Here is a 27,646-nt window from a genome sequence, read left to right on the forward strand (position 1 = left end):
TGCATAAATAATTTCAAAATATATACAATATAAGTGCTTGTGACTTATGCTCAGTTCTGCAGAAGACAAGAGGATTTCAGAGAAAAACCTTGACTTGACAGTAATCATCACCATCATTTTTCTCATCATGGACCAGAAATATTTATGAACCATCAACCTAGCTTAGACTATGCAACCTCCACCTTTCCTTTCAACTCTAAGATGTTATAAAGTCACAATAGTAAGTGCATCTTCCTCCCATTCAACTTAATTTTTCTTAATTCAAATATTAGCTTTATATTATGTATTTCAAAGTTAAATAAAGAACAATTCAGTTGTTGTGCAACTTATTCCAATTAGTGCTACTAGTCCTAATCTACTAGTCCTCAATTAACCCACATGCCAAAATCACCAGTTACATATATGCTTTGCTATTTCTCTAAAACACCATGCTCATGACTGCCTCTTAGCTCTCCCTATTAGAATGCCAGATTCCTCTTTTTTTCTCTCGGATCAAACACATTCTTTAATCTCATCTCAAATATTACTTACTCCCTGAAACCTTCTTTTGATCACCTCAACCCCATAGCATTATCCCCTCCCTTTAGTTCCCACAGCACTTAAGGTCAATACCAATCACTTGGTATCTATCATATAATCCCTCAGGTTTCTTGTTAATCTTTTTGTGCCCTTTCATGCAATAGACTATAACCTCTCTGAGGGCAGAAAGCTTGTCCTATATTCCTCTGTTTCTATACTTAGCATTGGGCATTTTTTATTAGGTTCTCAAGAGATGATTGGTTGGTTGATATGAACATAAATAGAAAATGCATAGACAATTGAACAAAAAAAATTTAATGAATACACAGAATTAATGGTAAATACTTTTCACATACAAAGACTTAAGTAGGAGCTACTAAGGGAAGGGGGGATTGCTAGTTTCACATTCATACAGGATGATTTAATTGGGGTAAAGTCACAGAATTGCAGAGTTGGAAGAGAAAGAAAGTTATCTAGTCCAACCCATATTAGAAAAATGAAGATTCCATGAAATATATTCGATGAAAAGTTTCTGACCTACTTGAATTCCAAAGACAGGAAATTCACTACTTGATTTCACTTTGGAACCAACAACTCCAATTGTTAGGAAATACACCTCCCTAGAACTTCTCTTTATTCCTAGTTCTTCCCCATGAGGTCAACTACATCAAGTATTCTATATGCTAGATCTTCATATTTGAAAAGCTTAAAAGAGAATTGTGTCTCCTCCATTTCTTCCAAAGAATTAAATACCCCAGTTTCTTCAACTAGGCAACAGCATTCATTTCAATTATTTTGTGCAATATGAGGAGCTGAACCTGAGACCAGGGTTAAAATATTAAGGAAGCTCTCAGTGCCATCTTTCATAAGGGCATGGCTTAGAGAAAGGTGAGAAAACATCAACTCAATCTCTTCCTTCAGAATTCTGCAGAGCCTATTCTTTACTGAGAACTAAGTGGCCTGTTCCTTATCAGTCCCACTTTTAGATTATACCCTCAAAAATGTCAAGGTCTAGAGATGTAAGATTCTATCTTCAATTATCCTACAGAGTTCTACAATCTACACATGGTAAAGATACTCCCCCCATCCCCACCCCTGTTCCACCACATTCCATCTAAACACAGAGTAAGGGTAACCAAGCTTTTGTCTGTTTGCCTATGAGACAGTAGCACTTTCCAAAGTGAACAAACCTGACTAGTGATCTAGCACCACAGACATTTGCCTGGCTTACCTTTACTACATCTTATTCCTCTTCATGAACCCTACTGGGCAACTATACTGCCTATTTGATGACATTCCATCTTCCTTTACATCTCTGCTCTGGCTTTTAGAATCTCTAGCTCTTTCAAAGCTCATCTCAGGTGATACCTTCTAAATGAAGTCTTTTCTAATCTTACCAGGTTCTAGGGCCTCTGTTCTGAAATTACCTCAGATTTCCTTTGTATATACTGTAAATCTCCTTAACATGACCCCCACCACTCCTATCCCTAACAGAATGTAAACCTCTAGAGCATAGGGATTATTTTGTTATCTTTGTAACCCCAGAGCATAGCGCTGTTCCAGGCACATGACCTTGGGCAAGTCACTTAATACATTGCCTTGCAAAAGAAAAAAAAGGAAACTGAGGTCCAGGGAGAAAGGGAGGAGTCAATGAATTGCCCAAGGTCACAGAGGTAAAAAAGGGAAAAGACAGAATTTAAAGCCAGGTCCTTTGCCACCAAGCTCTTTTTTGGCTGTACCATATTGTCTCAATTACTTAAACAATGACGTCTTTGTGTATGTCAGAAGCCAAGGAAGAAGGACCCAGAGCTGTGTCTGGTCTCAAAGCAAAGTCCTCACTAGGGAGCGAGCAACCACAGATGTTCAGAAGCACATACTTGCAGGATGTATTCTATTCTCCCAACACTCCCCCAGCCTTGGGACTATCTGAGAAACTGCCCATTATCCTTCATATTAATGTGCCACTCTCTGGAGGAGTTTCTATGCTCAAGAGGCCTTATTGAACTGCACAACATCTCCATGGGACTGACGATCAACCTCACTCTTGTCACATGGGAAAAGGAGGCAGAAAGACCATAACTTACCAAAGGCAGGAGACCTTAACCTTTTTGGAGCTATAGCATCAGATCACATAGAGCGCTAAAACTAGAAGGAATATTGCCACAGTTTAATTCCTTCATTTCACAAATGAGGACTGGATCAAATAGATCATCTTCACCTTAGGAATTTAGCAAAAGAACATAATTCAGATGCTCTCCAAGGCACTAGATTGCTTTGTTGGCTAACTGCAAGAATTCACTCTTGTCTGACCTAGTCATGACCCCTTTCTTTTCTCCCCAAACCAAGATCTCATTGCTATAACACTGTTATCAACAGTCTCTCCACTGTTATTTTTACAACCAACATAATATGCATATTGGTTATGATACCTACAACTCTTCTTATAGTACTATTATATAATCTCATATAATACTGTATTTTAAGTAATTACACAGAACCCAGATGATTTTCTCTCCCTTGAATTTGGAATTTCCAGATAACATTTAGATTTGAGTCAGAGAAGAGTCTCTCCAATATTGACTTAAGGGCCTAAAGACCAGAAGATCACCTAATACTCTTGTTATTCACTCAAAAAAGAATATTAAGCACCTACTACCTTGCAAGGTACTGTGCCAAATGTTAGAGAAAAAATTAAATTTAACAGTCACTGATTTCAAGGCATTAGGGAGTAAGGAAGTGGAAGGAATAGAACAATGATCTACGAGGGAAAAGATGCTTGGAATAAAAAGAGAAAAGGAAACATTCCCAGGTCTTTCCATCCTTTCCATTTCTTTCATCTCCATTTTATCCTGATCTAGGAGAGGTTCATCTTTAAACTTCAATATTTCAGCTGATGCATTATTTCACTGACACAGAACACAACCTTTCTATACCTTAGCAAGTAGTTTCTATGAGCTGTCAAAGTCAAAAATTGTGGGCCCCCGGCAAACAACATTTTAATGTATATTGGATATCTTAATCTGACATCTGACATCTTAAACTCAACACATCTGACATCTGACATCTTAAACTCAACACATCTGACATCTGACATCTTAAACTCAACACATCCAGAATCAAACTCATTGTCTTTTCTCCCATGCCCTCCCTTCTTCCTAACATTCCCATTACTGTTGAAGATTGTACCATCCTCCCAGTCCCCCAGACTCAAGACATAGGTGTCAATATAGACTCATAATTCCCTCTTGCTCCCCATATTCAATCTGTTTCCAAGGTCTGTTGGTTTTACTTTCATAACATCTTTTACATCATAATATCAGGAATTTATAAATGTACTTAATAAATGTTAACAGGTTAACTGGTGATGATTCTCTCTGAACTAATCTAGTCTATAACACAGTCTATTGTTAGGTTACCTGGGAAGCCTCTAAAGCTTGTCAAGATCTGCTAGAGCTTAAGCTCTGGTCACATCTAAAGTCTCATGAGTTATCAGAATAGAACAGGGGCAGGGAATGTGTGGTCCATGGGCCGTATAAGGCCTGTGAAATCGTTTGGTCTGGTGCTGCCAAGGCAACTGCAGGCAGGGCTTGAAAGTCAATAAATCTAGGAGATTTTAAAGGGTGAATTAATTAAATGTTTGACCAGAAATAGCAGGCTAATTTTAAGTTAATAATCTGGGGGACTCTAATTTCAATATATCTAGAAGCTTTTTAGGAATGAATTAATAAAATGTTTGACCAAATAGAGCAGGCCAATTTTTAAGTAGATAATTTTGTATGGCCCTTGAATGATGTTATAAATATCCATATGACTCTAGGAAGAAAAAGGTTCCCCAACCCTGGTGTAGAACTTAAGTCATCTGGAATACCATAACTGATTCAAAATTTGAAGAGTAATCTAATCAATGATGAATATAATAGGAGGATAAGCAGCATTTCTTTCCCCATCCCCAGTTCCTGTCCATTTTCCAGCCTTAACTCTTGTCCCACAAGCCTGCTCTCCCTCTGTCCCAGCATATTATGTTATACTTCTAATGGTTGCTAAAGACTAATGGCTGTTAAAGGGATACTGAGCAGAGAAAATACACATGCCTTTAAATTCAAGGATTTTTTTACTCCCTTCCTTGAGTCTTATCTTTATAAAAATGTGCTACACTAGCCCAGGGATTCCCACCTGGCACCTTACTTACCAGCTGGCAGCTCTCATCACAGGGCTTGTCAGAGCACTCAGCTACATGCAGGCCCACAACAGCATCCTCCATGTCAGTGCAGGTGCAGGTTTTGCAGCCTTCCTCCCAGAACTGCCCCACAGGGTAGACAGTGCCATGGTGAACACAAACCTAGAGGCAAGATGGAACAGCTTTAACCAAAAATGCCAGCTAAATTTCAAAGATTCAGATCATTAGTTTGAGTTTCCAAAGGAGACTTCTGTTTCTGCAACTTCCAACTCTACCCTGAAAAGGTCACCTAAGTATCCCTACAGAGTAGTAGGCTTTGTGGGGTACACAAACGCTGGTTGGTTTTCACTCTAGTGAAAGACGACTATGTCAAAGTTCCTATTTCAAAGAACTTAGAGTCAAACTGGAGAGATGACATATGCATGTGACTCAATTAGGAGAAAAATCATTTATTTATTTGGACAGGGTCAGACTACATCTCGAGAGTGTTCAATTCTATCACCATGGTTTGGGAAGGATGTCAATAAATTGGAAAGTATCCAAAAGAAAGTAACCAAGTTGACAAAAAAATCTTGAATCTGTCATAGGAAGATCACTGAAAGGAATTGAGAGTGTTTAGAGTAGAAAAGGTGCAATTCAGAGGAACATGATTATTCTTTTTAAGAATTTTTAATCAATGAACAGCATTGTGAAGATGATTCTCTCTGAATATGACTAGGCTGATCCTCAAATATCACATGTACACAGTTATATGGGTCCTATTGGACCCCAGATAACAGAACAAGGAGCAATGCATGAAATGTTCAGAGGCAACTTTCAAATTGATGTTAGGAAAACTTCCAAATAATTAGAATAAACCATAAGTAAAATGGCCTAAGGAAGTATTTCCCTTATTGGAGTATTTAAGCAAAGGCTGAATGACTATTTTTCAGATGTTATTGTCTAGATTGAGTATAAATTGAACTAGATAACCACTGAGAGCCCTTCCAAAACTAAAACTCAGAGGATCTGTCATTTGGTAATCAAGCCATCAAATTGTTATTGAGTCTTACTATAGGCATAGCTAAGTGATGCCCTGCCTGGAGTCAGGAAGCCCAAGTTCAAATCTGATCTCAGATATTTTCTTGCTGTGTAAATCACTCAAATTTGTTTGCCTCAGTTTCCTCATTTATAAAATGACATAAAGAAGGAAATGGCAAACCATTCCAGTATCTTTACCAAGAAAAGCCCAAACAGTGTTATGAAGAGTCGGACTTGACTGAAACAAGTGAAAAAACAGTTTGTCTGTATGGGTGATACTGTACTAAGTATATGAGGGATACAAAGAAGTATGAGGCATCTTCTTATACTTAGAAAACTATATGTCACAGGGAATAGATCTTTGGATAAGGAATGGCTGAGACCCAGGTTCAGGTCCTGTATCTGATAATAACTGTGTGGTCATGAATAGGTCACTTAATTTTTCTGAGCCTCAGTGTTCTCATCTATAAAATGGTGATAAATGATCCCATATCTATGAATCAACTACTCCATTTCTAAGATAAGAGTTAGATTCATAAATCCAATATCCTAGTCCATCTCTTCTCCAGACTTCTATGCTGGGAACATACTCAGATCTTGCTCTTAAGAGATTCTGCTACATCTGCCTCCTGCTTCTTCAAAACATATTCTCATATTCCTTGGGCCAGAAGATTCCAGAAAATTCATCATTTTTGCCTCCAGAAGAGTCCTCTATCCCAGGCAACTAGATGCTTATTTTACTGGGAAGACAAGATGGATTTTATATTCTCTCTCAGGTCCCTTCCAGCTCTAGAATTTTATGTTTTCATTCCCAAGGAGCCCCAAGAAAAGATATGTCACAGTCTCCTTCAATCACCTGTCAGGGTATATGCCCTGAAAATTCAAAAAATTGCTAAGATCTCTGGTTCAAGATTCTATGACCCTCAGTTCCTCCTCTCAGTTTCTTTCCTTTCTATCCATGAAGTTTTTTTTTTTTTCTGGATTCCACCCAACACAATCTTTCTCCTTCCAGTTTTCTCAGGTAGTTAATGTCAGCATCCTATAGTTTGTGGGATGATTCAGTTCAATTTTGTCAAGTCAAATCAGTGATTATTTAATGTGTGACCATCACAGTGATAAGCACAGAGGACAAAAAGGAGCTTACAATCAAATGAGGGAGGCAACATGCAAACAACTCTGATCAAAAGAGATATAAGCAAAATAAATTGGAGATAATCTCAAAGGGAAGGCATAGCATTAAGGAGGACCAGAAAATTGTGTTCTTTATTATTAATTGCTATATTGTCCTACATTACTGAGTAGTTCATAAGCTAGTGCAATAGGGAAAATAACTAAGTTCAAGTTCTCTGTTTCTCCCATAAGATCTCTGCTCAAGGAAGGCACTTAGTCACTATCAGATGAATGAATAAATGAAATGTTTCCTAATTGGTTCATGTGTTTGCCTCTTCAACTAGGTTTTAATTTTTTTTAAGGATAGAGGCCCTTTATTCAATTTATTTATTTTATGTCTTCCACAAGAACCTAGAAATGCTAAATATATAGTTAGTGTTCAGTAAAAAAATAATAATCTCTTGGATTCAACTAAATTTCTATTAAATATAGGGACAGAACCTGGTCCTTATTTTTTGATTATCCTTAATTTGAAGACAAAGGAATAAGACCGAGGAAGACAGATTCTGAATATCAGGAACATAGAAGCTATAAACACCTTACCTTGTCAGGAATGCAGGTGGTACTGACACAACCACAATCATTAATGATAGAAGAAGACAGGTAGCCCAAGGGGCAGCTCACAGTAGAATTGAGACAACTGCAAGTACATTCATACTCAATGCAACATTTTGTCTTCCGAGGAGTCAGTGTCCGGTGTGGAGGGCATAAAGGGATAGGCTCATTTTTACACTCCTCCTCCTTGCAAGCTGAAAAGATGGACAACCACAGAAGAAATACAACTGTATTTGCCCTCTGAAAATTTCACCCAAAGAGTTGGCAATGTGATGATAATATGAAGTTCAAGCAGAAAGTTTGCCCATAATATTAAATGGGTGATATGTAAATGTTCAAAGACCTCTCCAACTCAGAGTCTGAAAGAAATTAATTAGGACCTAAAAGTTAAATTTAAGGAAAATAAGGATTTTATCCAAAACTGAAAACATAAAATTACCCTCTTTCTTAATTCCAATAATACCTAGCCATTACTTTTGGCTATTACTAAGGATCAGTAATATCAAATAAAGCATCTCTATGATTCTGGAACATCTAGGAACAATATTTTCTAATGAGAATTATTTTCAAGATAATCAGTTATTTGAATCTCTCTACAAGGTCTCACTAAGTGATTTCGATGTTATTCATACACTTATATTTCATAGACCTTATATCTATACACTTATTTTTTGCTAGTTCCTTTTCCTCTCTTTTATTGTTCTCTCTATAACCAATCCTCATCCTCTGGCCCATCAAATGCAAAACCATTCTACAAATACCATCCCGGTTTGACACATCCTATAAAACCAATAACACTTAGCAGAGTATGGATTTTTTTGAATTAGGGGATATTTTTTGCCCTGATAGATTTCATTTTCTTCTCACCCTGTGCCTAAATGATGCTTCTAGTTGATATCTGCATCCCGAGAAAAAATCGATAAAAAAGACAAATATAGAATGATTATACAACAATACATATTTGTGTCTAATGGTAGCCATCTTGGGGTGGGAGAAAAAACAGGAAAAAAAAGAAATTTTCTTGATACCTTTATTATATATTTAAAAGAAATAGCAAGTTGTACACAGTAGATTGTAGTTTCATGAGCAATTATATTTTTAAATTATACTATGTTATAGAAATGATTATTTTATTCCATAAATCAAAAATTAAACAAAAATTTAAAAAATAAAGCAAAATAAATGATGCATCCAATTCACAGAAGTCATCATTGCAAATTCTCAAGCAGTGAAGAAAATCATTCTTGATTCTGAATCTTTTATTTTATTTTATTCTGTAATCATAGTCTGTATTCTATGCAAAAAAGCTAGGCCTCTTCTCTGTCTCTGGACAAAGTAGCTTCTATGTGCCTCCTTCTTTATGAAGAGAGATACCAAGGATACAGCTGCTGCTAGTTAAAGAAAACTGTTCTGGATACTCTCATAAAACATTGTCTCAGCATATTTTGAAAGGCATTTCTCTGAGAAAGGACTACCTGACTTTTTCCCATCTTTAAAAATTAAGGTGCTTTTATCTAATTCCCCAGTTACCAATTAACTTGCTCTTTTCAGTAATCTCAACATATAGTTAGAACCCACAAAATTCACAAAGGTATTTTTAAGAAATAGGGAGAAATGGTCATCATCCTTCCTAGGGCTATGCCTGCTTTCTTTGATGTAACCAATAATCTCTCACTTTGTCAAGCCAGCCAATTACCAGCCAAATTACATGATTTTTTGTTTTGTTCTTAGGCTTATAAAAATATATATTGCACCCTCAATTCAGGATCTCTTGGCCAGAGGTAGAGTCATTAGACCCATTCTTAATTATCAGGTTGCATGCCCCAATTAACAAATGATATCTTGCTAGGAGAATTGCCTCAGTTTACCCCTTTGCTAAATTTTATTACCCTAACACTCTACCCAGGATGGAAGCTCTCACAGCTTTTCAACATATAGCGTTTGATCAAGTAGGAGTGATTGTATTATCAGGAGACAGTATAGGTTGAAGGAGGTTCCTAGGACTACACAGAGCATCAAACTTAACCAGGGTAGGGACATACAAACATCCAGAGTAAAAAACTCAAGGGAAAGGACCCACTTGTACAAAAATATTTATAATAACTCTTTTTGTAGTAACAAGAAACTGAGGAGATGCCCATCAAATTGGGAATGGCTGAACAAGCTGTGGTATATGAATGTGATCTAATATTATTGTTCTGTTAGAAATTATGAGCATGTGGATTTTTAAAAAAACCTAGACAGACTTACATAAACAGATCCTAAGTGAAGTAAGTAGAACCAGGAGAACATTGGAGAGAGTAATATTATGTGATGATCAATTTTGATAGACTTAATGCTTCTCAACAATTCCAAAAGACTTGTGATGGAAAATGTCATTCACATCCAGAGAAAGAACTATAGAGTCTAAATGCAGACCAAAGCATACTATTTTCACTTTTTAAATTTGTTTTTCTGTTTTTTTCTTTCTCATTGTTTTTTTCCCTTCTGTTCTAATTCTTTTTTCACAAAATGACTAATTTGGATCTGTTTAAAATGAGATTTTATACACACACACACACACACACACACACACACACACACTGCTCTATCAGATCACTTGCTATCTTGGGGAAGAGGGAGGAAGGGAAAGAAGGAGAGAGAGAAAAATGTGAAACTCAAAAATCAAAAAAAGTGTGAAATTCAAAATAAAAAATGAATGTTGAAAATTATATTTACATATAATTGACAAGTAAAATTAAATTTAAAAATACAGGGTTTTTTTTAAAGTTGATCCAAGCTTCCAGGAAACAGTTTAAGTTTGGACAACTTACTACATTTGATTTCCAATCTTCAGAGTATTCCCTTAGTCTCAAACTTAATAGTCATCAACTAGTTCATCTCAATCCCTTGAATATCTAATGATCCAGTTACTCAGATATTTGATTTAACCTGGTCTTCAAATTAGATTTGCTTTTCTTCTGCCTTGAACCTTATTTCTTTCACTTCAGAAAAGGGTTAATCTTCCCATAAAAAAATACTCTTCTTACTAATTACTTCCTCAGGCAAGCTTTAATCTCACAATCCATGATCTTCACTATAAAAGATTGACAAAAAGACCTTACCACAGACATAGTTTGGTCTGCATTCTCCTGGGTTTGTAAGCACTGGCTGAAGACCATCTTCACAATGAGGCACAGGGGGCAGATCACAGCTCCCTGGGTCACAAACTAAAAAAAAAAGAGAGAAAAGGAGAGAGTTAGTTAACAGCAATAGGCAGTCATATCCTTAAAAAGGCTCTCATTGAACAGATCAGAGGATTAGCACCAGATATTCTGTGCCAAATACTGAAGGAGACAAAAATAACTAAATATTGACCCTAGGAAGCTTATATGTTAAGATCAGAAGATGGGCTAAGTCTAGCACTCAAAAAAATGAAGAATAGTTACAGATCAATGCAAATAATTGCAATACAATCAGTGCAAATATATACAAAGCAGAGTACAGTATTTGGTTTAAAAATTATTTAATTTTGGGGCAGCTAGGTGGCACAGTGGATAGAGCACCAGCCCTGGAGTCAGGAGTACCTGGGTTCAAATCTGACCTCAGACACTTAATAATTACCTAGCTGTGTGGTCTTGGGCATGCCACTTAACCCCATTTGCCTCACAAAAAACAAAAAACAAAAAAAAATAATTTAAAATACCAATATGGATTTTCCAATCATTTTTTAAAAAAGGGCTGGCTATACTTTATCTAGTATCATGGACATATGGTGGGTCTACTTCTGAACAGGCATAACAAAAGATACCTTTACCCACTTCAAAGCATGAATAGACAGTTACTCTATGACTATTTCCTATGTATGGTGATGAAAATCCTTGTAACTGACTGCTAAGCCAAAAATAGATGGAACTTTTCTCAATCTCTCTCTCTCTCTCTCTCTCTCTCTCTCTCTCTCTCTCTCTCTCTCTCTCTCTCTCCCCCCCCACCCTCTTCTTTAAATGTGTGGTTTGGGATGCCACAGCTAAGCATTTTCCAGCTTTCTTTATAAATAAAAAATGTTCATATTTATTTATACTTTTCAAGTTCATAAAAAATAAAATTTTGAAGAAATCTAAAGGAAGAATGTTGGGGGGATCCCCCCCTATAGAGGATATATGGGGGGACTATTTTTGCTTGAATTTTTTTTAACAAATATTCAAATGAGAACTTTGAAGACCAAAGTGGAGAAGGGGTCCATGTGAACAGAGGTTGAACATGGGTCATTCGGTCCTGAGAGTTAGACAAGTACTGTTGTAAAGGGTCAGGTGATGGCCTCCATTGCCATTGGCTGACCAAAGGGAAGCCGGATCCCTATATCTATAGTGGCAATCATGGTGGTAATCCAACTAATCATGGAGAAGCTGATAGGAGCCCTGAGGAAAGTTCTCTTTTCTTTGTGAAGCTGGGCAGGGCCACTCTGGAATGGGTTCACCCTGAGAGAGGGTCACTCCTTGGAAAGCATAGTGGGTCTGGCAGCATTGGATGAGCTCAAGCTCTGGAAAGCGTACTAACAGACCTAGGAGAGACATGTTGACATTGACCTAGTGTTAAAGCTATTGCAAATAGTATCAAACTGATGGGAGGCTCAAAAGTGGAAGGTTTGGGAGGAAAGTCCATACTGATGATTGTCTACTATTGTCACTGAGAGACAGGTTAAGATGTATCAGGTTGTCGCATTCTGTCCCCAGATGTCACATGCTGATGCTTGCCTGGTGCTATTGGTGGATAGTGAAGTCAATTTAACATAATCTGTTCTTAGTGAACCTATGATGGTTCATGGTGGTTACCACATTCTTTTCTAAATGTTCACCAACCAACTGTTTATAAATTCTAGAAGTTTACTAGGGATCAGACTTACTGGAATCCACATTTTTCCCTCTTTTTGACAATCAGGTCAAGGGATTCCTTCAGCAGTCAGACCATCACCAATAGTCCTGTTGCCTATCAATCAGGCCATGGGATGGAATAGTTCTAGTAAAGACAAATGAGAAGGACACCTTGTACAGCATACTCCTTACTATAATAAACATAATTATTCCATGCCATCAATCATTTAGTTCGCATAGTCCTCTTCGATATCAAAGGAGAGCTAGTATAAATATATAGGAAGAAATGCTCAAGAAATACATAGGATGAGAAGGCATGGATGGATAAGAAGAATTAGTATTAATAACTGGAGGACTCAGAAAGTCTCTTAAAGATATCTGCTCAATAAGAATAGTTCTTATTTATGAAGTATTTTAAGATTTACAAAATATATTTTTCATGTGGGTCTTAAGAGATAGGTAGAGCCAAATTTAATGATTCCCTTTTATTCTGGCATCAATCACATTAGCTATTACTCCCATCTTTGTTTCACAAATAAAATTGATGAATATTCCTTCTATCTCTTCATCAAAGTAAATAACAATGTTGAATAGACCCAAGCCCAGGGCAGATTCTAAGTAATTGAATTAAAGTCTCAGGTTGAGAACAAAACATTGATCAACAATTTTTGGATCCTGTTATTAAAAGACCAGTAAATGTACCATTAAATGGTACAATTTTATAATTCATATTCTACCATTGTCAATAAGGACATCATGATAGATTTTTTGTCAGATATATTGCTAATATTAAATGTTATATTTATATCATTTCCATCACCTAACAACTTAATACAGCTTTCAAAAAAAGGAAATGAAGTCCATTTGGCGTAATCTGTTCTTATTGAACCCATGATGGTTCGTGGTGATTACCACATCATTTCTAAATCTTCACCAATCATCTGTTTAATAATAAATTTTAGAGATTTGTTAGGGGTCAAGTTACTGGACTATATTTTCTAAAAAGCTATAGTTTCCATAATCTATCTTTTCTCCCCTTTTCGAAAATCAGGACAATATTTGCCTACATTCAATCGCTAACTTCTTTGCCTTTCCCTTTCCCTATGATTTCTCAAAGCTTAAAGTCAGTAACTCTGAAATGACATGTATCAGTTATTTCAACACTCTGTCATATAATTTATCAAAGCTTACAGACTTAAACACAATGCCTCAGTGAACTTATGAGACATCCATCATAAATTAGATACATACCACATTCATACTCTGGACAGCACTGATCTGGATGCTGATGCAAACGGGCTACTTCACAGGGACCACAGGTGGTGGCTACAGGCAAGGAGGTAAGAAAAGAATGTTTAAAGAAAGAAAGAAGAGAAAAGAAAAGTTTGCACACAATTTGGAGTAAATGTATGTTGGAACAGGAATTGAGGGAACAGAAGACTCTTTCCATGGATTTCTTGATGAATCATCAACCCTTAAAAGAAATATGGGGCCAAGTCTTAGAAGAAATAATGCAATAAGACTAATTAAAAAGTAAGCATACTCTTATATTCAACTTTCCTAGGGCTCTGTGTAGATGGCATAAGGAATTTACTCTGAGTGTGTTTGTTGTACATGAAGAGAATGATGTCCTCATTGGGCTGTGGAAACAATGACTGTAAATCAATCTCTGCCCAACGAATTTGAATTTTACTGGTTGAAATGGGCTAGGAAACACAAATCATATTTATACTCAAAATAAATGCATGTTAACTTGGATGGGGTTTTGAAGTTTCTTGAAGGTATCTGTTCAATAAGAATAATTCACATTTATATAGCTCTTTAACATTTGCAAAGCACTTTTCTCACAAAGGTCTTGTGAGATAAGCAGAGTCAAGTTTAATGATTCCCTTTTTAAAACATAAGGTTCAATGGGGCGGCTAGGTGGCGCAGTGGATAGAGCACCGGCCCTGGAGTCAGGAGGACCTGAGTTCAAATTCGGCCTCAGGCACTTAATAATTACCTATCTGTGTGGCCTTGGGCAAACCTCTTAACCCCATTGCCTTGCAAAAAAAATAATTAATATAACATGAGGTTCAGAAAGGTTGTCCAATGGCCCAAGGCAGATCCAGGACTCCATCTTATGACCCCTAACACTAGACTTCTTTCCAACATACCATAGTACCATGACCTGTAGTGGTATAAAGAAATAATAGAAAAGTGAACTCACTTCTGGCTGTATGACAAGGCTGTGAGGTACAGTTCATCTTCCGGTTGCTGAGACACATGCAGATCTGACAGGGCTGGCCAAATGGCACCCAAGTTTCCAGGAACTGTGTGAGAAGTGAGAATCAGTGAGGTCATATGGAATCAGAGAGGGCACTGTTCTATCTAATCTGGGTGATTATGAGTAAATCAATTCCTCCTCCCTATGACTCAGTTTCCCCTTCAGTAAGGGCTAGTGATCCCCCCATAAATTCACTAATAATTTTTCATAAAAGCCTGGCACTTTCACATATCACTTTAAAATTTACATTTGCCTCATCACAGCCTTGTGAGATGTCATACCATTATTCTTATACTCATTTTATAGATGAGGAAACTGAGGCTCAGAAAAATTAAGTCAATTGTGAGAGTATTCAAATCCATGTCTCATGGGTCCAAAACTGATGCTCACTTTCCAGTCAACTCCAAACCACACTTCCTGAGCTCTGGTCTCCCTCCCTTCCATTGAAACTGAACGCCTGTCCCTGGGAGTGGCCCTGGCCTCTAATAAGATATTTTTCACTCTGTCTTTCCTGGAACCAGACCACCAAGTCACTGTCTGCCCAATTCTAAACAATTCTCCCCTTGTTTCCCATTCCCCATTTTCTAACTCTAGTTCCCTTCTGTATGTTGTCTTCCTCCAATTAGAAGGTAAGCACATGGTGGGCAGCTAGATGACACAGTGGATAGAGCACCAGCCCTGGAGTTAGGAGGACCTGAGTTCAAATTCAACCTCAGACACTTAATAATTGCCTAGCTATTTGACCTTGAGCAAGTCACTTAACCCCATTGCCTTAAATAAATAAAATTTTTAAAAAATAAGGTAAGCACATAGAGAACTGGGGCTATCTTCATTCCTACTTGTATTTACATTCCCAAAGTTTACATAAATGGTTGACTGACACATAGTGGACACTTAATAAAATGTTTGCTGATATGACTTAGTGACTAAATCATCAAATAAGCAATGACCTCTGATGAATTGTTATAAATAATGTTGATCCCAGGGAACAGATAAAGAAACACCATCCTCATCTTAGTAAGTCAGGAGGGACTACAGAGGCAGATCTGACTTTGCTGAAATATTTTTTTCTTTGATACAAGGAAGGGGACAGGAATACTTAAAGGGCAATGACTGGCATAAAAACTAAAGACCACAAAGACCTTTTGATAAAATGATTTGTTTGGATGAAAAGAAGTTAGAGGGGAAACTCCGGAGGAAGAGCATATACAGCATGATCACTTAAACAGGAACCATAGGCTGGGATGCAATGACTTCCTTATCAGTCTCACTTTCTCACATCTCCCCTATTCTCTGCATAGATGTAAAAATGCCAAAATGATTTCCATAAAGTGAAAGTCTGACCCTAAACATCACATAGACACACACACACACACACACACACACACACACACACTCTCTCTCAATGTCTTACCTCTTACCTCTAGGATAAAAATCCAACTCCTCTCTTTGGCATTTAAAGTTCATTACCATCAGGACCCTTCCTTTCTTACTCTATAGTCACCCTATTCACACAGACTTCTAAGCTTAATTTTCATTAATAATATTTCCCATCACTTTTTTGTCTTGACAATCAACAAAAAAAAGAAAGTGACAATGTACTTCCTGCCTATTTCTGAGGCATAAATACTCACAATGAATATTTGACAATTGACTCTCCCAAGCCTGTATGGGATGGCTCCATCAAACCCCATCAATATCCATCTCCAGTTTCTAAACCTTTGCATTGGCCATCCCATGCCTACTATGTGCTCGCTCTCTCTCTCTCTGTCTGAGCTAAGGTTGAAAAGATCATTTGGGATTAATCTATAACTTGAAGGCCAAACCAAAGGATTTGGACTATATCCTACATAATAGGGGGCTATCAAGATTTTTTTGCAGGGAGTGATTCTTTTAAATTTATTTAAGGCAATGGGATCAAGAATGACTTACCCAAGTTCATACAGCTAGGCAATTATTAAGTGTCTGAGGCCAGATTTGAACTCAAGTTCTCTTTACTCCAGGGCTGGTGCTTTATCCACTATACTATCTAGCTGACCCACAGGGACTAATTTTAACAAATATGGTATTATTACATTAAACTGACAGTGATTTACAGCTTAAATTGTAAAAGGAAGGAGTTGGAGAAAAAGGTTATTGTATTAATTATTATTTCATTCATTTATTTATTTTTGTTTATTTTAGTTTATTAATTTATCAATAATTTATTATTATAAAACAATTAATTGTGTTAATTATTAACTATTAAATTAAAATTAACCATTAAAAGGCTATTGTAATAATCCGGGTATGAGATAATAAGGGACTAGAGGAATAGAAAGGAAGGATCAATTTAAAAGGGATTATGAAGAATCAACAGGATTTGATGACTGGACATAGATGTGAATAGTGAAGAAGAACCTGCAAAGTGAGAAAGATAGTCAACAATGACTGTTGTATCTAGCTACAAAAGGCTAGGTTCCCCAGAATGTCCAGCTCAGACAACTTTCTGAGTCCTCTTTTTACTCTCCTTCCTTCTCACTTCTGAAATCTACCTCAGGTGTAAGGAAAACAAGTTAGAAGATTTTGGGGGGAAAAAAATGGAAAGCATCCAAGGTAAAGATAATGGGATTTAAAAAAAAAACCCCACAGGTATTGTGAATAACCTCTTTTCCTGTAGGCTTCTGAAATGTAGTTGGGTGTCTATCTTCCTAGACTAATTGGGGTAGTTATTGTCTGGAGATGGGGTGGAATACACGAGCTCCAAAGTTTCCTTTGATTCTAATACTGCTGAACAAATTTTCCAAGGTTCCATCTTGGGATAAAAAGTTGTGGGAGACTGACAGCTTCCAGCCCTCAAATGGGCCAGCAGATGGCACTCATGTACTAATTACAGAAGGGCTCCTCGCAGAGAGGAAAGGAAACGGCCCTCTCAACTTCATAGGATCAAACAAAACACATTTATTGAGTGCCTCCTATATCCTAGGTGCCGGGAATATAAATACCCTTAAAAGTGATAATTTCACCTCTCAAGGAACTTACATTTTGTAGGGATAGATGGCTGGAGAACAGAGAGAGAGAGAGAGAGAGAGAGAGAGAGAGAGAGAGAGAGAGAGAGAGAGAGAGAGAGATGATAGATGAGAGAGAGCATTGACAGATAAAGGCTATATTAGATAGTTGATAAATGATAGATTGATAGTACATACTCATACATATGTAGAGATACATTTATATATATATATATATATTTACCTATAAATATAATAAACATTTAAAAACCTAACAGTTCTCATAGAAAAATAAAATCATAAGCCTACTGAGACAGGAAATTCCTTTATTATGATCAATATGAAAAATGGAATCACTGCTATCATTTTCTTTTTTGTTTTTTGTTTTTTAGTTTTTTCAGGGCAATAGAGTTAAGTGACTTGCCCAAGATCAAACAGCTAGGTAATTATTAGGACACATTTGAACTTAGGTCTTCCTGACTGCAAGGCCAGTGCTCTTATCCACTGCACCACCATCAGTTTCATTTTATGGAAGAAGAAACTCAGTTCAGGTTGAATCATAGGATGTTAAAGTTTGAGAAGACCTTTGTGGCCATCAAGTCCAACCAATACCTAAAAACAAAAAACAAAAAAAAAAAACCTTCCTTTCTTCAATATACTTAATATATATCTGGTCTGTCTTGTCTTGAAAATCTCACATAAGAGGGACAGGAGGAAAAAAGGGTTTGTTTGTACAATCTCCTTTAGAAGACATTAATTGTGAGTAAATTTTTCTTTGCCTTAAGTCTAAATTTGTCCTTTTGTACTTTTCAACCATCACTCTTAGTTCTGACCTCCTGAAATAAGCAGAGAATTCGAATTTCCTTTCCGTATTCTAGCTATTATTTTTTCTTAATTTTCTCCAAACTAATTATTGCCAGTTCTTGAACCAATCTTCCTATGAGATGGTCTTGAGGCTCTTTGTGCCATCTGATGCCATCAATGCCATTTAAGGGATGGAAGATGCCGGTCTCCCACAAAACCATATGAATATCCAAACTCAAAGAGTAGGAATTAATGAGTAAGAAAGTCTTTGGGGAAGCACTCTTCACTATTTCTATCAATACTTTAAAAACAGCATGCTTGGCAACTTTCCAGATGACTCAGAGCTTAAAGAAATAGATAATACAATCAAACTCAATTCAAACAAGAATTTAGTAAACCCTCATTATATGAAAGCCACACGTGCTAGGAATAAAATGAGAATGAATGAAAATGGTCCCTGTCCTCAGCAAGTTTATATTTTTCTATGTTGATACAAATTGTATAGAGGTAAATAAATGCAAGACAATTTAAGGCAAGAGAACTAATATCTAGAAGAATCAGGACAAGAAGGTAGCACTTGAACCTTAAGGAACATAAGGAAAACTAAAGATTCTAAGGAGTGGAAGAGTGTCAAAAACTGTCAGGAAGAATGAGACCTGAGAGAAAACCTCCAGATTTATCAATTTAGCATTTGTAATCCTGGAGCGGGAGTGGGAGTTTCAGTTAAAAGATGGTGTCAAAAGCTAGATTTCAAACAGATGAGAAGTGAATACTAAGAAAGTTGAGCATATAATGAGTATAAATGGTTTTTCCAGGAGCTTTTCTGTAAACAAGTGAGATATGGCAAGACATTTAACTAAAATATAGTGACTGCCACCTTTCCCTTCTTTTCTCCAAAATTCCCCCAAATTCCTACCATAAACCATAAAAACTTTTACCACTATCCCTCTTCAAGGATGATCTCATGTTGATTTCCTTTCTTCCCAAGATTCTATTCTTTCACCAGAGATACTGAAGGAATCAATAGGAGAATGCTTATATATGCAGTGTGACATAATTTGTTTTTTATACTTTTACTTTAATGGATTCGAATTTAGAATACTATTTCTTTTGCCTTATTAAATAATTATATTTAAGATTATTCTTCAACCCAGTCAATCTCTAGAGCCTCTAACTCTCTTAATGTGACCTATAATTGGAAGTGCTTTATTGAGTCTCTTTATCACATTGTGTTAATTCATATTGAGTCTGAAATGCACTAAAATATCTAGATCTTTTTCAACTAACTGTAGTCTAGCAGCATCCCTTCTCCACACCATCGTACAGACATCATTCTTATGAAGTATAAAACTGTACATTATCTTATTATATTTAGTCTAGTGATTTAGCTTGTCAACATCTTGAATTCTCACACTGTCATACATTGCATTAACTTCCTTCCCAGTTTTTGTCATCTGCCCATTTGACAGGCATGCCATCTCTACTTTTATATGAATCGTTGATAAAAATGTTAAATAGCATTGAGTCAAACACTGATTCCTGAACCCTTCCATTAGAGAACTATTTTGGAGTTGACATTCATGCATTAGTAACTTTTCTTTGAATCTAGCTAAATAAATACATTTCTAAATCAGTCTAAGTATTTAACTATTTAGCCCATTCCATTTTGTCCATTTGGATAGCATGGGAGACTTTGCCAAATGACTTGCTAAAAATCTAAGTAAGCTACCCAAAGACTCCAGTTTCTGGAATAAGAACTGACTATTTGACAAAAACTACTGGGAAAACAGGAAAATAGTATGGCTGAAAGTAAGCATAAACCAATATCTCACACCCTATACTAAGATAAAGTTGAAATGGATATAGGATTTAGATATAAAAGGTGATTCCATAAGCCAATAAAGAGAACACGGAATAGGCTTTCTGTCAGATCCAAGGAATGGGAAGAAGTTTATGATCAAAGAAGAGAAAGAAAACATAATAAATTGCAAAATGGATAATTCCTACTATATTAAATTAAAAAAATTTGCACAAATAAAACCAATGAAACTAAGATTAGGAAGAACATAGAAAGAATGGGAAACAATTTTCCCAGCTAGTATTTCTGATAAAAGACTAATTTCTAAAATAAATAGAATCAAATTTATAAGCATATAAGTCATTCACCAATGATAAATGGTCAAAAGATATGAACAGGCAATTTTCAGATGAAGAAATTAAAATTTTCTACAGTCAAAAAATGCTCCAAATCATAATTGTTTAGGGAAATGCAAATTTAAAAACTCTGAGTACCACCTCTCACCTATCAGATTGACTAACATGATGAATCTTGGAGAGAATGTGGGAAAACTGGGACACTAATGCACTGTTGGTAGAGTTATGGATTGGTCCAACCAGTTTAGAGAGTAAAATGGAACGGTAGATACCCAAAGGACAATAAAACTGTGTATACCACTTGATCCAGTACTAGTTCTATATCCCAAAGAGATCATAAAAATGGGAAAGAACCCGTATGCACAAATATATTCACAGCATCTCTTGAAAGTGGCAAAGAATTGAAAATTGAGGGGGTGCTCATCAATTGGAGAATGGATGAACAAGGTATGAAATACAAATGTGATTGAATACTATAGTTCTGTAAGAAATCATGAGTGAGGGCAGCTAGGTGGTGCAGTAGATAGAGCACCAGGCATGGAGTTGGGAGGACCTGAGCTCAAATGTGACCTCAGACATTTAATAATTACCTAGCTGTGTGACCTTGGGCAAATCACTTAACCCTTGCAAAAAGAAAAAAAAAATCATGAATGACCTGACTTCATAAAAGCATGAAAAGGCTTGCATGAACTGATACTCAGTGAAGTGAAGAGACCCACAAGAACATTGTACATACCAACAGCAACAGTATGAGATGATTAACTATGATGGACTCAGCTTCTTTCAGCAATACAATAATCAAGGACAATCCTAAGAAACCTGTTATAGATAATGGCATCCACATCCAGAGAAAAAAACAATAGATTCTGACTACAGAGTCAAGCATACTATATTCACCTTTTTAAAAACTTCTTTCATGGTTTTTCTTTCTTTCTAATTTTTTATCCTTAGTCTTAGTTCTTTTTTTAATTTTTTTTTATTTAAGGCAATTGGGTTAAGTGATTTGCCCAAGGTCATACAGCTAGGCAATTATTAAGTGTTTGAGTACAGATTTGAACTCAGATACTCCTGACCCCAGGGCCAGTGCTCTATTCACTGTGCCACCTAGCTGCCCCCTTAGATCTTCTTTCACATAGAAATATGTTAAACAAGACTTTACACGTTAAACCTATATCAGATTGTTTGTTGCTGTGGGAAGTGGGGTGGGAAGAGAAGGAAGTGGAAAAAAGAACAACAAAACTTGCAAAAGGATGAATGTTGAAAACTATTTTTGCATGTAATTGAAAAATAAACAAACAAATAAAGGGGGGATCTAAGAAAGCTTTTAAGAGAAGTCTCTTAATATGCCAGTCTAGTCCAAAAAGAAAATGAGATTAGACATGATCAACTTTAAACAAAGCCATGCTGAGCTTGTAATCACTACTTTTTTTCTAGAAGTTCACTAACCATCCAAAATTTTTCCAGAAATCAAAATCACAGTCTCATAGTTTGATGACTTTCATTTTTCTTAAAAATTGGTGCACCACCCAATTCTGCAATACTGTTTCCATCCTCATTCTTGGGGAGGGGGTGGGATGGTGCAGAAAGGGTATTAAAACCGCCAGTGATGGAAAAATACTAGTCAACTACAAGAGATTCCCCCTATTGAATCCAGGAGACAGGTGAGAAAACCTAATTAGGACAGTAAGTTCTTACCTCATGATGGACCCCATCTTCACTGATGCACTGAGTACAGGCTTCTTTGGGAACACACTTCCCTTCTAGCATCACCTGCTCAGGGGGACAGAAGCAGCCTTCTGAGGGTTGGTCCACACATGCACTTGAGTTACCATCACAATTTTGAGGACAGTCCTGCTGGCAATGATGATACACCATGGAAGGTGGGCACTTCATTACTGTAGAAAGATAGGTATTAAAACTGAATAAAATTAACTCAGTTATCCACATGAAATAGCAATAATAATTATTATTATCTTTTAATAATAATAAATCATGGTTACAAAGCACTTGGGACTTTGCTAAATCTTTTCCTCACAGTAACACCAGTGTAATTGGTACCTATATTTTAGGTGAAGAAACAGAGACTCAGAAAGGTATTTCCCTTGTCACATATCTAGTAAATAAAAATACATAGGTAATATAGAATAACAGATAATTTCAGTGGCACATATATTTTCTTAAGGAAATATCTTATGGCAGCTAGGTGGCACAGGGGATAGAACACTGGCCCTGGAGTAAGGAAGATCTGAGTTCAAATTTGACCTCAGACACTCAATAATTACCTCACTGTGTGAACTTGGACAAGTCACTTGACCTCATTCCCTTAAATAAATAAAAATTAAGAAAATGTCTTATTTATATTGATTATAAATATGAAATAATTAATGCATGAAATAATTAATCTTTAGTTACAAAGATCAACTTGGAAGGAGCAAAAAAGTCATCTACTGTCCCCATTTGGTCACATGCTCAACTCTCTTCACCAGATTATTTTGTGTTGGGAATTAATTTCCAGAGAAGGCTGAAGTGGGGTAATTTCAAAGGACTTCTCTTCCTGCACAGTAAATACTCAGGATATCCATACACTAAATACGAAGTAAGGGCATACTATCAAATCACTCTGAAAGCAGTATTTGTATTCTGAATGTGCCAGTAGATTGAATTGATACTATTAACATGCATATAGAATCAAAGACAAATGGACAGCTAGAAGGAACCTTTAAAGATCATCATTCCATTGTTTCCCAACTCATTTGACCACAGAATAATTTGGGGCTTAAAACACATTGATGAAATCTCTAAATGTTGATCCATAGGGCCTGGTATGAAAAATCCCAGGGATTAAAGGAAGAATAGAGCAAATTTCAAAGCAAAAAAAGAACAAATTAAATGCTATTTTCATAATAAAGCATGCTACATGCAGTATATTTTGAAACACAATTAATTTCATATTTAATTTTTTTGAGAGGACTAGAAGCAGTTTTACAGAAATCCCCTAGAATCAAGGTAGCATTGCTTATTTTTTTTAGGGTTTTTTTTTTTTGGCTAGGCAATGGGGTTAAGTGGCTTGCCCAAGGCCACACAGCTAGGTAATTATTAAGTGTCTGAGGCTGGATTTGAACTCAGGTTCTCCTGACTCCTGGGCGGGTGCTCTATGCACTGCGCCACCTAGCTGCCCCATAGCTTTGCTTATACAGAACATCAGAGGATGTATGGCACAGTTTGGGAAACATTAATCTAATCTAAGCTCTTCACGTTACAAATGAGGAAACTGAACTAAAGAAATGAACTAATTTGCCCAAAGTTATTTAGATAGTTAATGGAGCCAGATCTACAGCCTAAGTCTCCTGTCTCAGCCTAGTGCACTTCCTATAACTTTCCACAAAGATGTTTTCCTATATTTTATCTTATCTTTCTCAAAACAACTGGTGTCTAGGTATCATGTTGACCAGAATCATGATTAACCTTTGGAAAAACAGAAAAAGCATGATTAAAAATTTATACAAAGTCAGCAAACTTAAAATACAGAATCCCTTAGACAATACAATTTTTATAAGTAACCCTTACAAAGAGGAGAGGAAAGAGCTTAAGATAACCTAAATTATCTACTTACTATCCCATCCAATAATCAATTTTCTAGGAATTTCACTTGTGAAAAGTCTTTCATATGTATGGTACATGAACAAAATATCTCAATATTATTCAGAGAAAAAAGAGAATTTAAAAGTCATTTATTAGGAAAAGAAGCAGAGAAACAATTTCACATATATACAATTAAGAAAACTTCAAAGAAAATAAAGGTGTCCAAGGAAAGGACTTGATAAAATGAGTAAGGTTCATTAAAGGTACTTGGAAGAGTACTTCTAGATAATAATACTGTAACAAAAACGTGTCTATCATAACAAAATATAGCTTAGCTATACTAGACCAATGATATATGCGTGTGTGTGTGTGTATATATATATATATATATATATATATATATATATATATACTTAGAAAAATAGGTATAATTCCTAAAAACAACAATAATAATGAAAATAATATTTTACATTTAAGTTGAAATGAGATATCTGTAGAGTGAAAAGAACTTGACTTGGAATACAATATTTGTTTTTCCCAAATCCTAGGATTTCTAAACCAAGTGGCACAGTAGATAGATAGATCACTGAGTCTGACATCAGAAAGACCTAAGTTCAAAGTTAGATACAGATACTTACTAGCTATGTGACCCCAGGCAAGTCAAATGACTTTGTCTCAGTTTCCTCATGTAGAAAAAGTGAATTATTGAATCTAAACAGCTTAGCAATACAATATATATGTATGTTATATATAAATGTTATATATATATATATATAATATTTGTTTTATTATTATATAAACATGAGCTTATTCAAATAAAACTATTCTCAGGATACAAACATCGGGAAACTAAGCTTAGAAAAGTTAACTGATTTTCCCGAGTTGGCCAACAGAACTCACCACAGAAGTCTGCTGTCCTCCAGTTGACACAGACTCCATGTGTCCGGCAGAGGTGGGCATAGGAGGAAATCACCTCACATACTTGCTCCTGGTGGCAACTGTTCTGCTGGCAAATGGCAAAAAATGTGGCTGGAGCAAGGACTTGATGGCATTCAGAAAATATAGAGGACATGAGGACCTGGCACTGAGAGCCACTGGAGTCCAGACACTGTTCCTCTGAAATGGGTTCACAGGTAGTACCAGGCTGCTGGACTGTCCATTCCTGGATTAGTTTGTTGTGATCTGTGGTGACTGTGCCATCCTTCAGCATGAAGTCATTAGCCCCATTCTCATCACAGATCCCTAAAAGGAAAGGATGGGAAAGGATTATACCAGCTTCTGATTTGGGACCTCTGAATTATCCATCTCCATTATGTTTAGAACAGATTTTCCTGCTATCTCATCTGTATCCAGGAAATAAGATGAATGAAGAAGATGGGTTTAAAGGTCACAGATTAAAACAACAAATACACAAAAATCTCTCACCACAGAGCCCATAGGTTTTGGAAGCAAAAGTCTTGGGATTGAGTTGCAGCTGAAATTCGTTGTTCTGTGGTGTGAATGTGAAGAGGTGATTCAAGTGTGAGAACCTGATCTCATGCATGACGGCTCCATAGGTGTTGACTTCCATATTTTCATCCACATAGGGAACTGAAACCAATCTCCCATCCACAGTCACCTGCTCAGGCAAGGAAGAGAAGACAACATTCACATTTGTTGAATGTTTTAAGATTTGTAAATAATGAAAATCTCCATTTTAGAGATGAGAATACTGAGGCTCAGAAAGATGAATTTACTTGCCCTATGTTTGTAAAGTGAAGGAACAGAGCTGGAATTTACACACAGATTCCCAATTCCAAGTTCAATATGCTTTCCTTCAAACAATAATGCCTTCCTAAGATGAATCATCCAGTGACAATCCTGTCAGAATTTTGTGCCACAAAAGAATCTGAGTCTTCATCTTCGTGGCACTTAATTTAAAATCTTAATATTTACCACAATAAGTGGTGGGAAAAATCAGACTTTGATGATATTTGTAAATAAAGGAAGAGGCAGATGAATCATACTACCTGAAAAGGAACTGAATTGGAATAGCAAGTGTGAATGTGAACCAGGGATTTTCCACCTATATGCTTGATTTTAAACAGAGTGGAGACAAACATCCCTAAGAGAAAGTTGTCGGGGGGAATCTTATAATTCTTGAGGACCACAGAATTTATGCAAAGTGTGAAGTAACTCAGGAAAATATTTTAATGCCATCTGACACTGCCAAATATTGCTCTTTTAATAATATTGATAATAATATTTGACATTTCTATAGAACCTTAAAATAAGAGCTTAAGGGCATCTCTCTAGAACTTTAAGGAGCAGTTAGATGGAACAGTAGATAGCCTTGGATTCAAGAAGACCTGAGTTTAAATCTGGCCTTAGACATTCACACTTACTAACTGTGTGACCCTGAGCAGTCATTTAACCCAGATTGGCCACATTATTCAGGATCATCTCTAAGCATCCAGATTCGTATTTGACCCCTAGACTCAGATGGCCCTGGAGGAGAAAGTAAAGCTTGGTGACTTAGCACAGCACCCACTCACTTAAATCCAATTCACTTGCTTATCAAGTCATCACCTCCTGATGACATGATCTTCTATGAGAATGAAGGGAAAACATCAAAGTATGAAAATCATTTTACATATAGTAACTCATTTAATCCTTACAACAACCCAATGAGTTAGGGGCTATTATTAATAATATTTTATAGAAGAAATTGAGGCAGTCAGAAGTTAAGTGACTTGGCACATAATAAATACTTAATAAATACTGATTGATGGATGATTGATTGACTTGCTTTTACAGCTAGTAAAGGGTGTAAGGATAGGATTTAAACTCAGGTCTTCCTGCTTCCAATTCCCACACTTTATCCACAATTCCACCTGTCTTCTCTTGAGTCACATATTTGGCAATTGAATTCTCTGATGAGTTCTGGTCTTTCTATCTGGAAATCCTCTACTTCTTTGAGCATCCATCTTTTCCCCTGACAGTATATGCTGAATTTTGCAGGGTTTTACATTCTGGGTTGTAATCCCAGGTCCTTTGGATATATCCAGGTCTTCCAATCCTTCAATGATGAGGCAGATAGGTCCTGTGGGAGTCTGGTTGTGTTTCCTTTGTATTAGAATTGTTTTCTTTTTGCTGCTTGCAATATTCTCTTCTTTATTTGAGAGTTCTGTAATTTGGCTAAAATAGGCCTTGGAGTTTTTAATCCTGGGATCTCTTTTTAGAGGGGTTCTGTGGATTCTCTCAATGGTTATATTGTTTTCTTGTTCTAACCCATTTGGATAGTTTTCCCTTATAATTTCCTGCATGATGATTTCCAGGTTCTTTTTTATCTAGGCTTTCTGGCAGTCTGATGATTCGTACATTGTCTCTTCTGGATCTATTTTCTAGGTCATTTGCTTTCCCTAAAAGGTACTTTATATTTTCTTCAATTTTTTCAGCCTTTTCATTTTGTTTGATGGAGTCTTATAGTCTCATAGATTCATCGGTTTCTATTTGTTCAATTCTAATTTTTAGGATTTTATTTTCTTCAATTACCTTTTGTATATCCTTTTTAATGGTGTTG

General features: G+C 36.3%; 1 protein-coding gene across 1 annotated transcript in view; it reads right to left on the minus strand.

Annotated features, from left to right (window-relative positions):
- VWF (von Willebrand factor) overlaps positions 1 to 27,646 on the minus strand; it is a 212,002-nt gene that overhangs the window by 17,607 nt on the left and 166,749 nt on the right. Inside the window, exons 36-43 of the mRNA XM_074194426.1 lie at positions 25,510 to 25,702; positions 24,985 to 25,326; positions 22,198 to 22,397; positions 14,501 to 14,603; positions 13,543 to 13,617; positions 10,546 to 10,650; positions 7,430 to 7,635; positions 4,709 to 4,858 (exon numbers count right to left, since the gene is read on the minus strand). Coding sequence (XP_074050527.1) covers positions 4,709 to 4,858; positions 7,430 to 7,635; positions 10,546 to 10,650; positions 13,543 to 13,617; positions 14,501 to 14,603; positions 22,198 to 22,397; positions 24,985 to 25,326; positions 25,510 to 25,702 — 1,374 coding nt within the window. The remainder of the gene's footprint in view (positions 1 to 4,708; positions 4,859 to 7,429; positions 7,636 to 10,545; positions 10,651 to 13,542; positions 13,618 to 14,500; positions 14,604 to 22,197; positions 22,398 to 24,984; positions 25,327 to 25,509; positions 25,703 to 27,646) is intronic.

The sequence above is a fragment of the Macrotis lagotis genome, chromosome 7 (assembly GCF_037893015.1).
Source record: "Macrotis lagotis isolate mMagLag1 chromosome 7, bilby.v1.9.chrom.fasta, whole genome shotgun sequence".
Classification (NCBI taxonomy): Eukaryota; Metazoa; Chordata; class Mammalia; order Peramelemorphia; family Peramelidae; genus Macrotis; species Macrotis lagotis.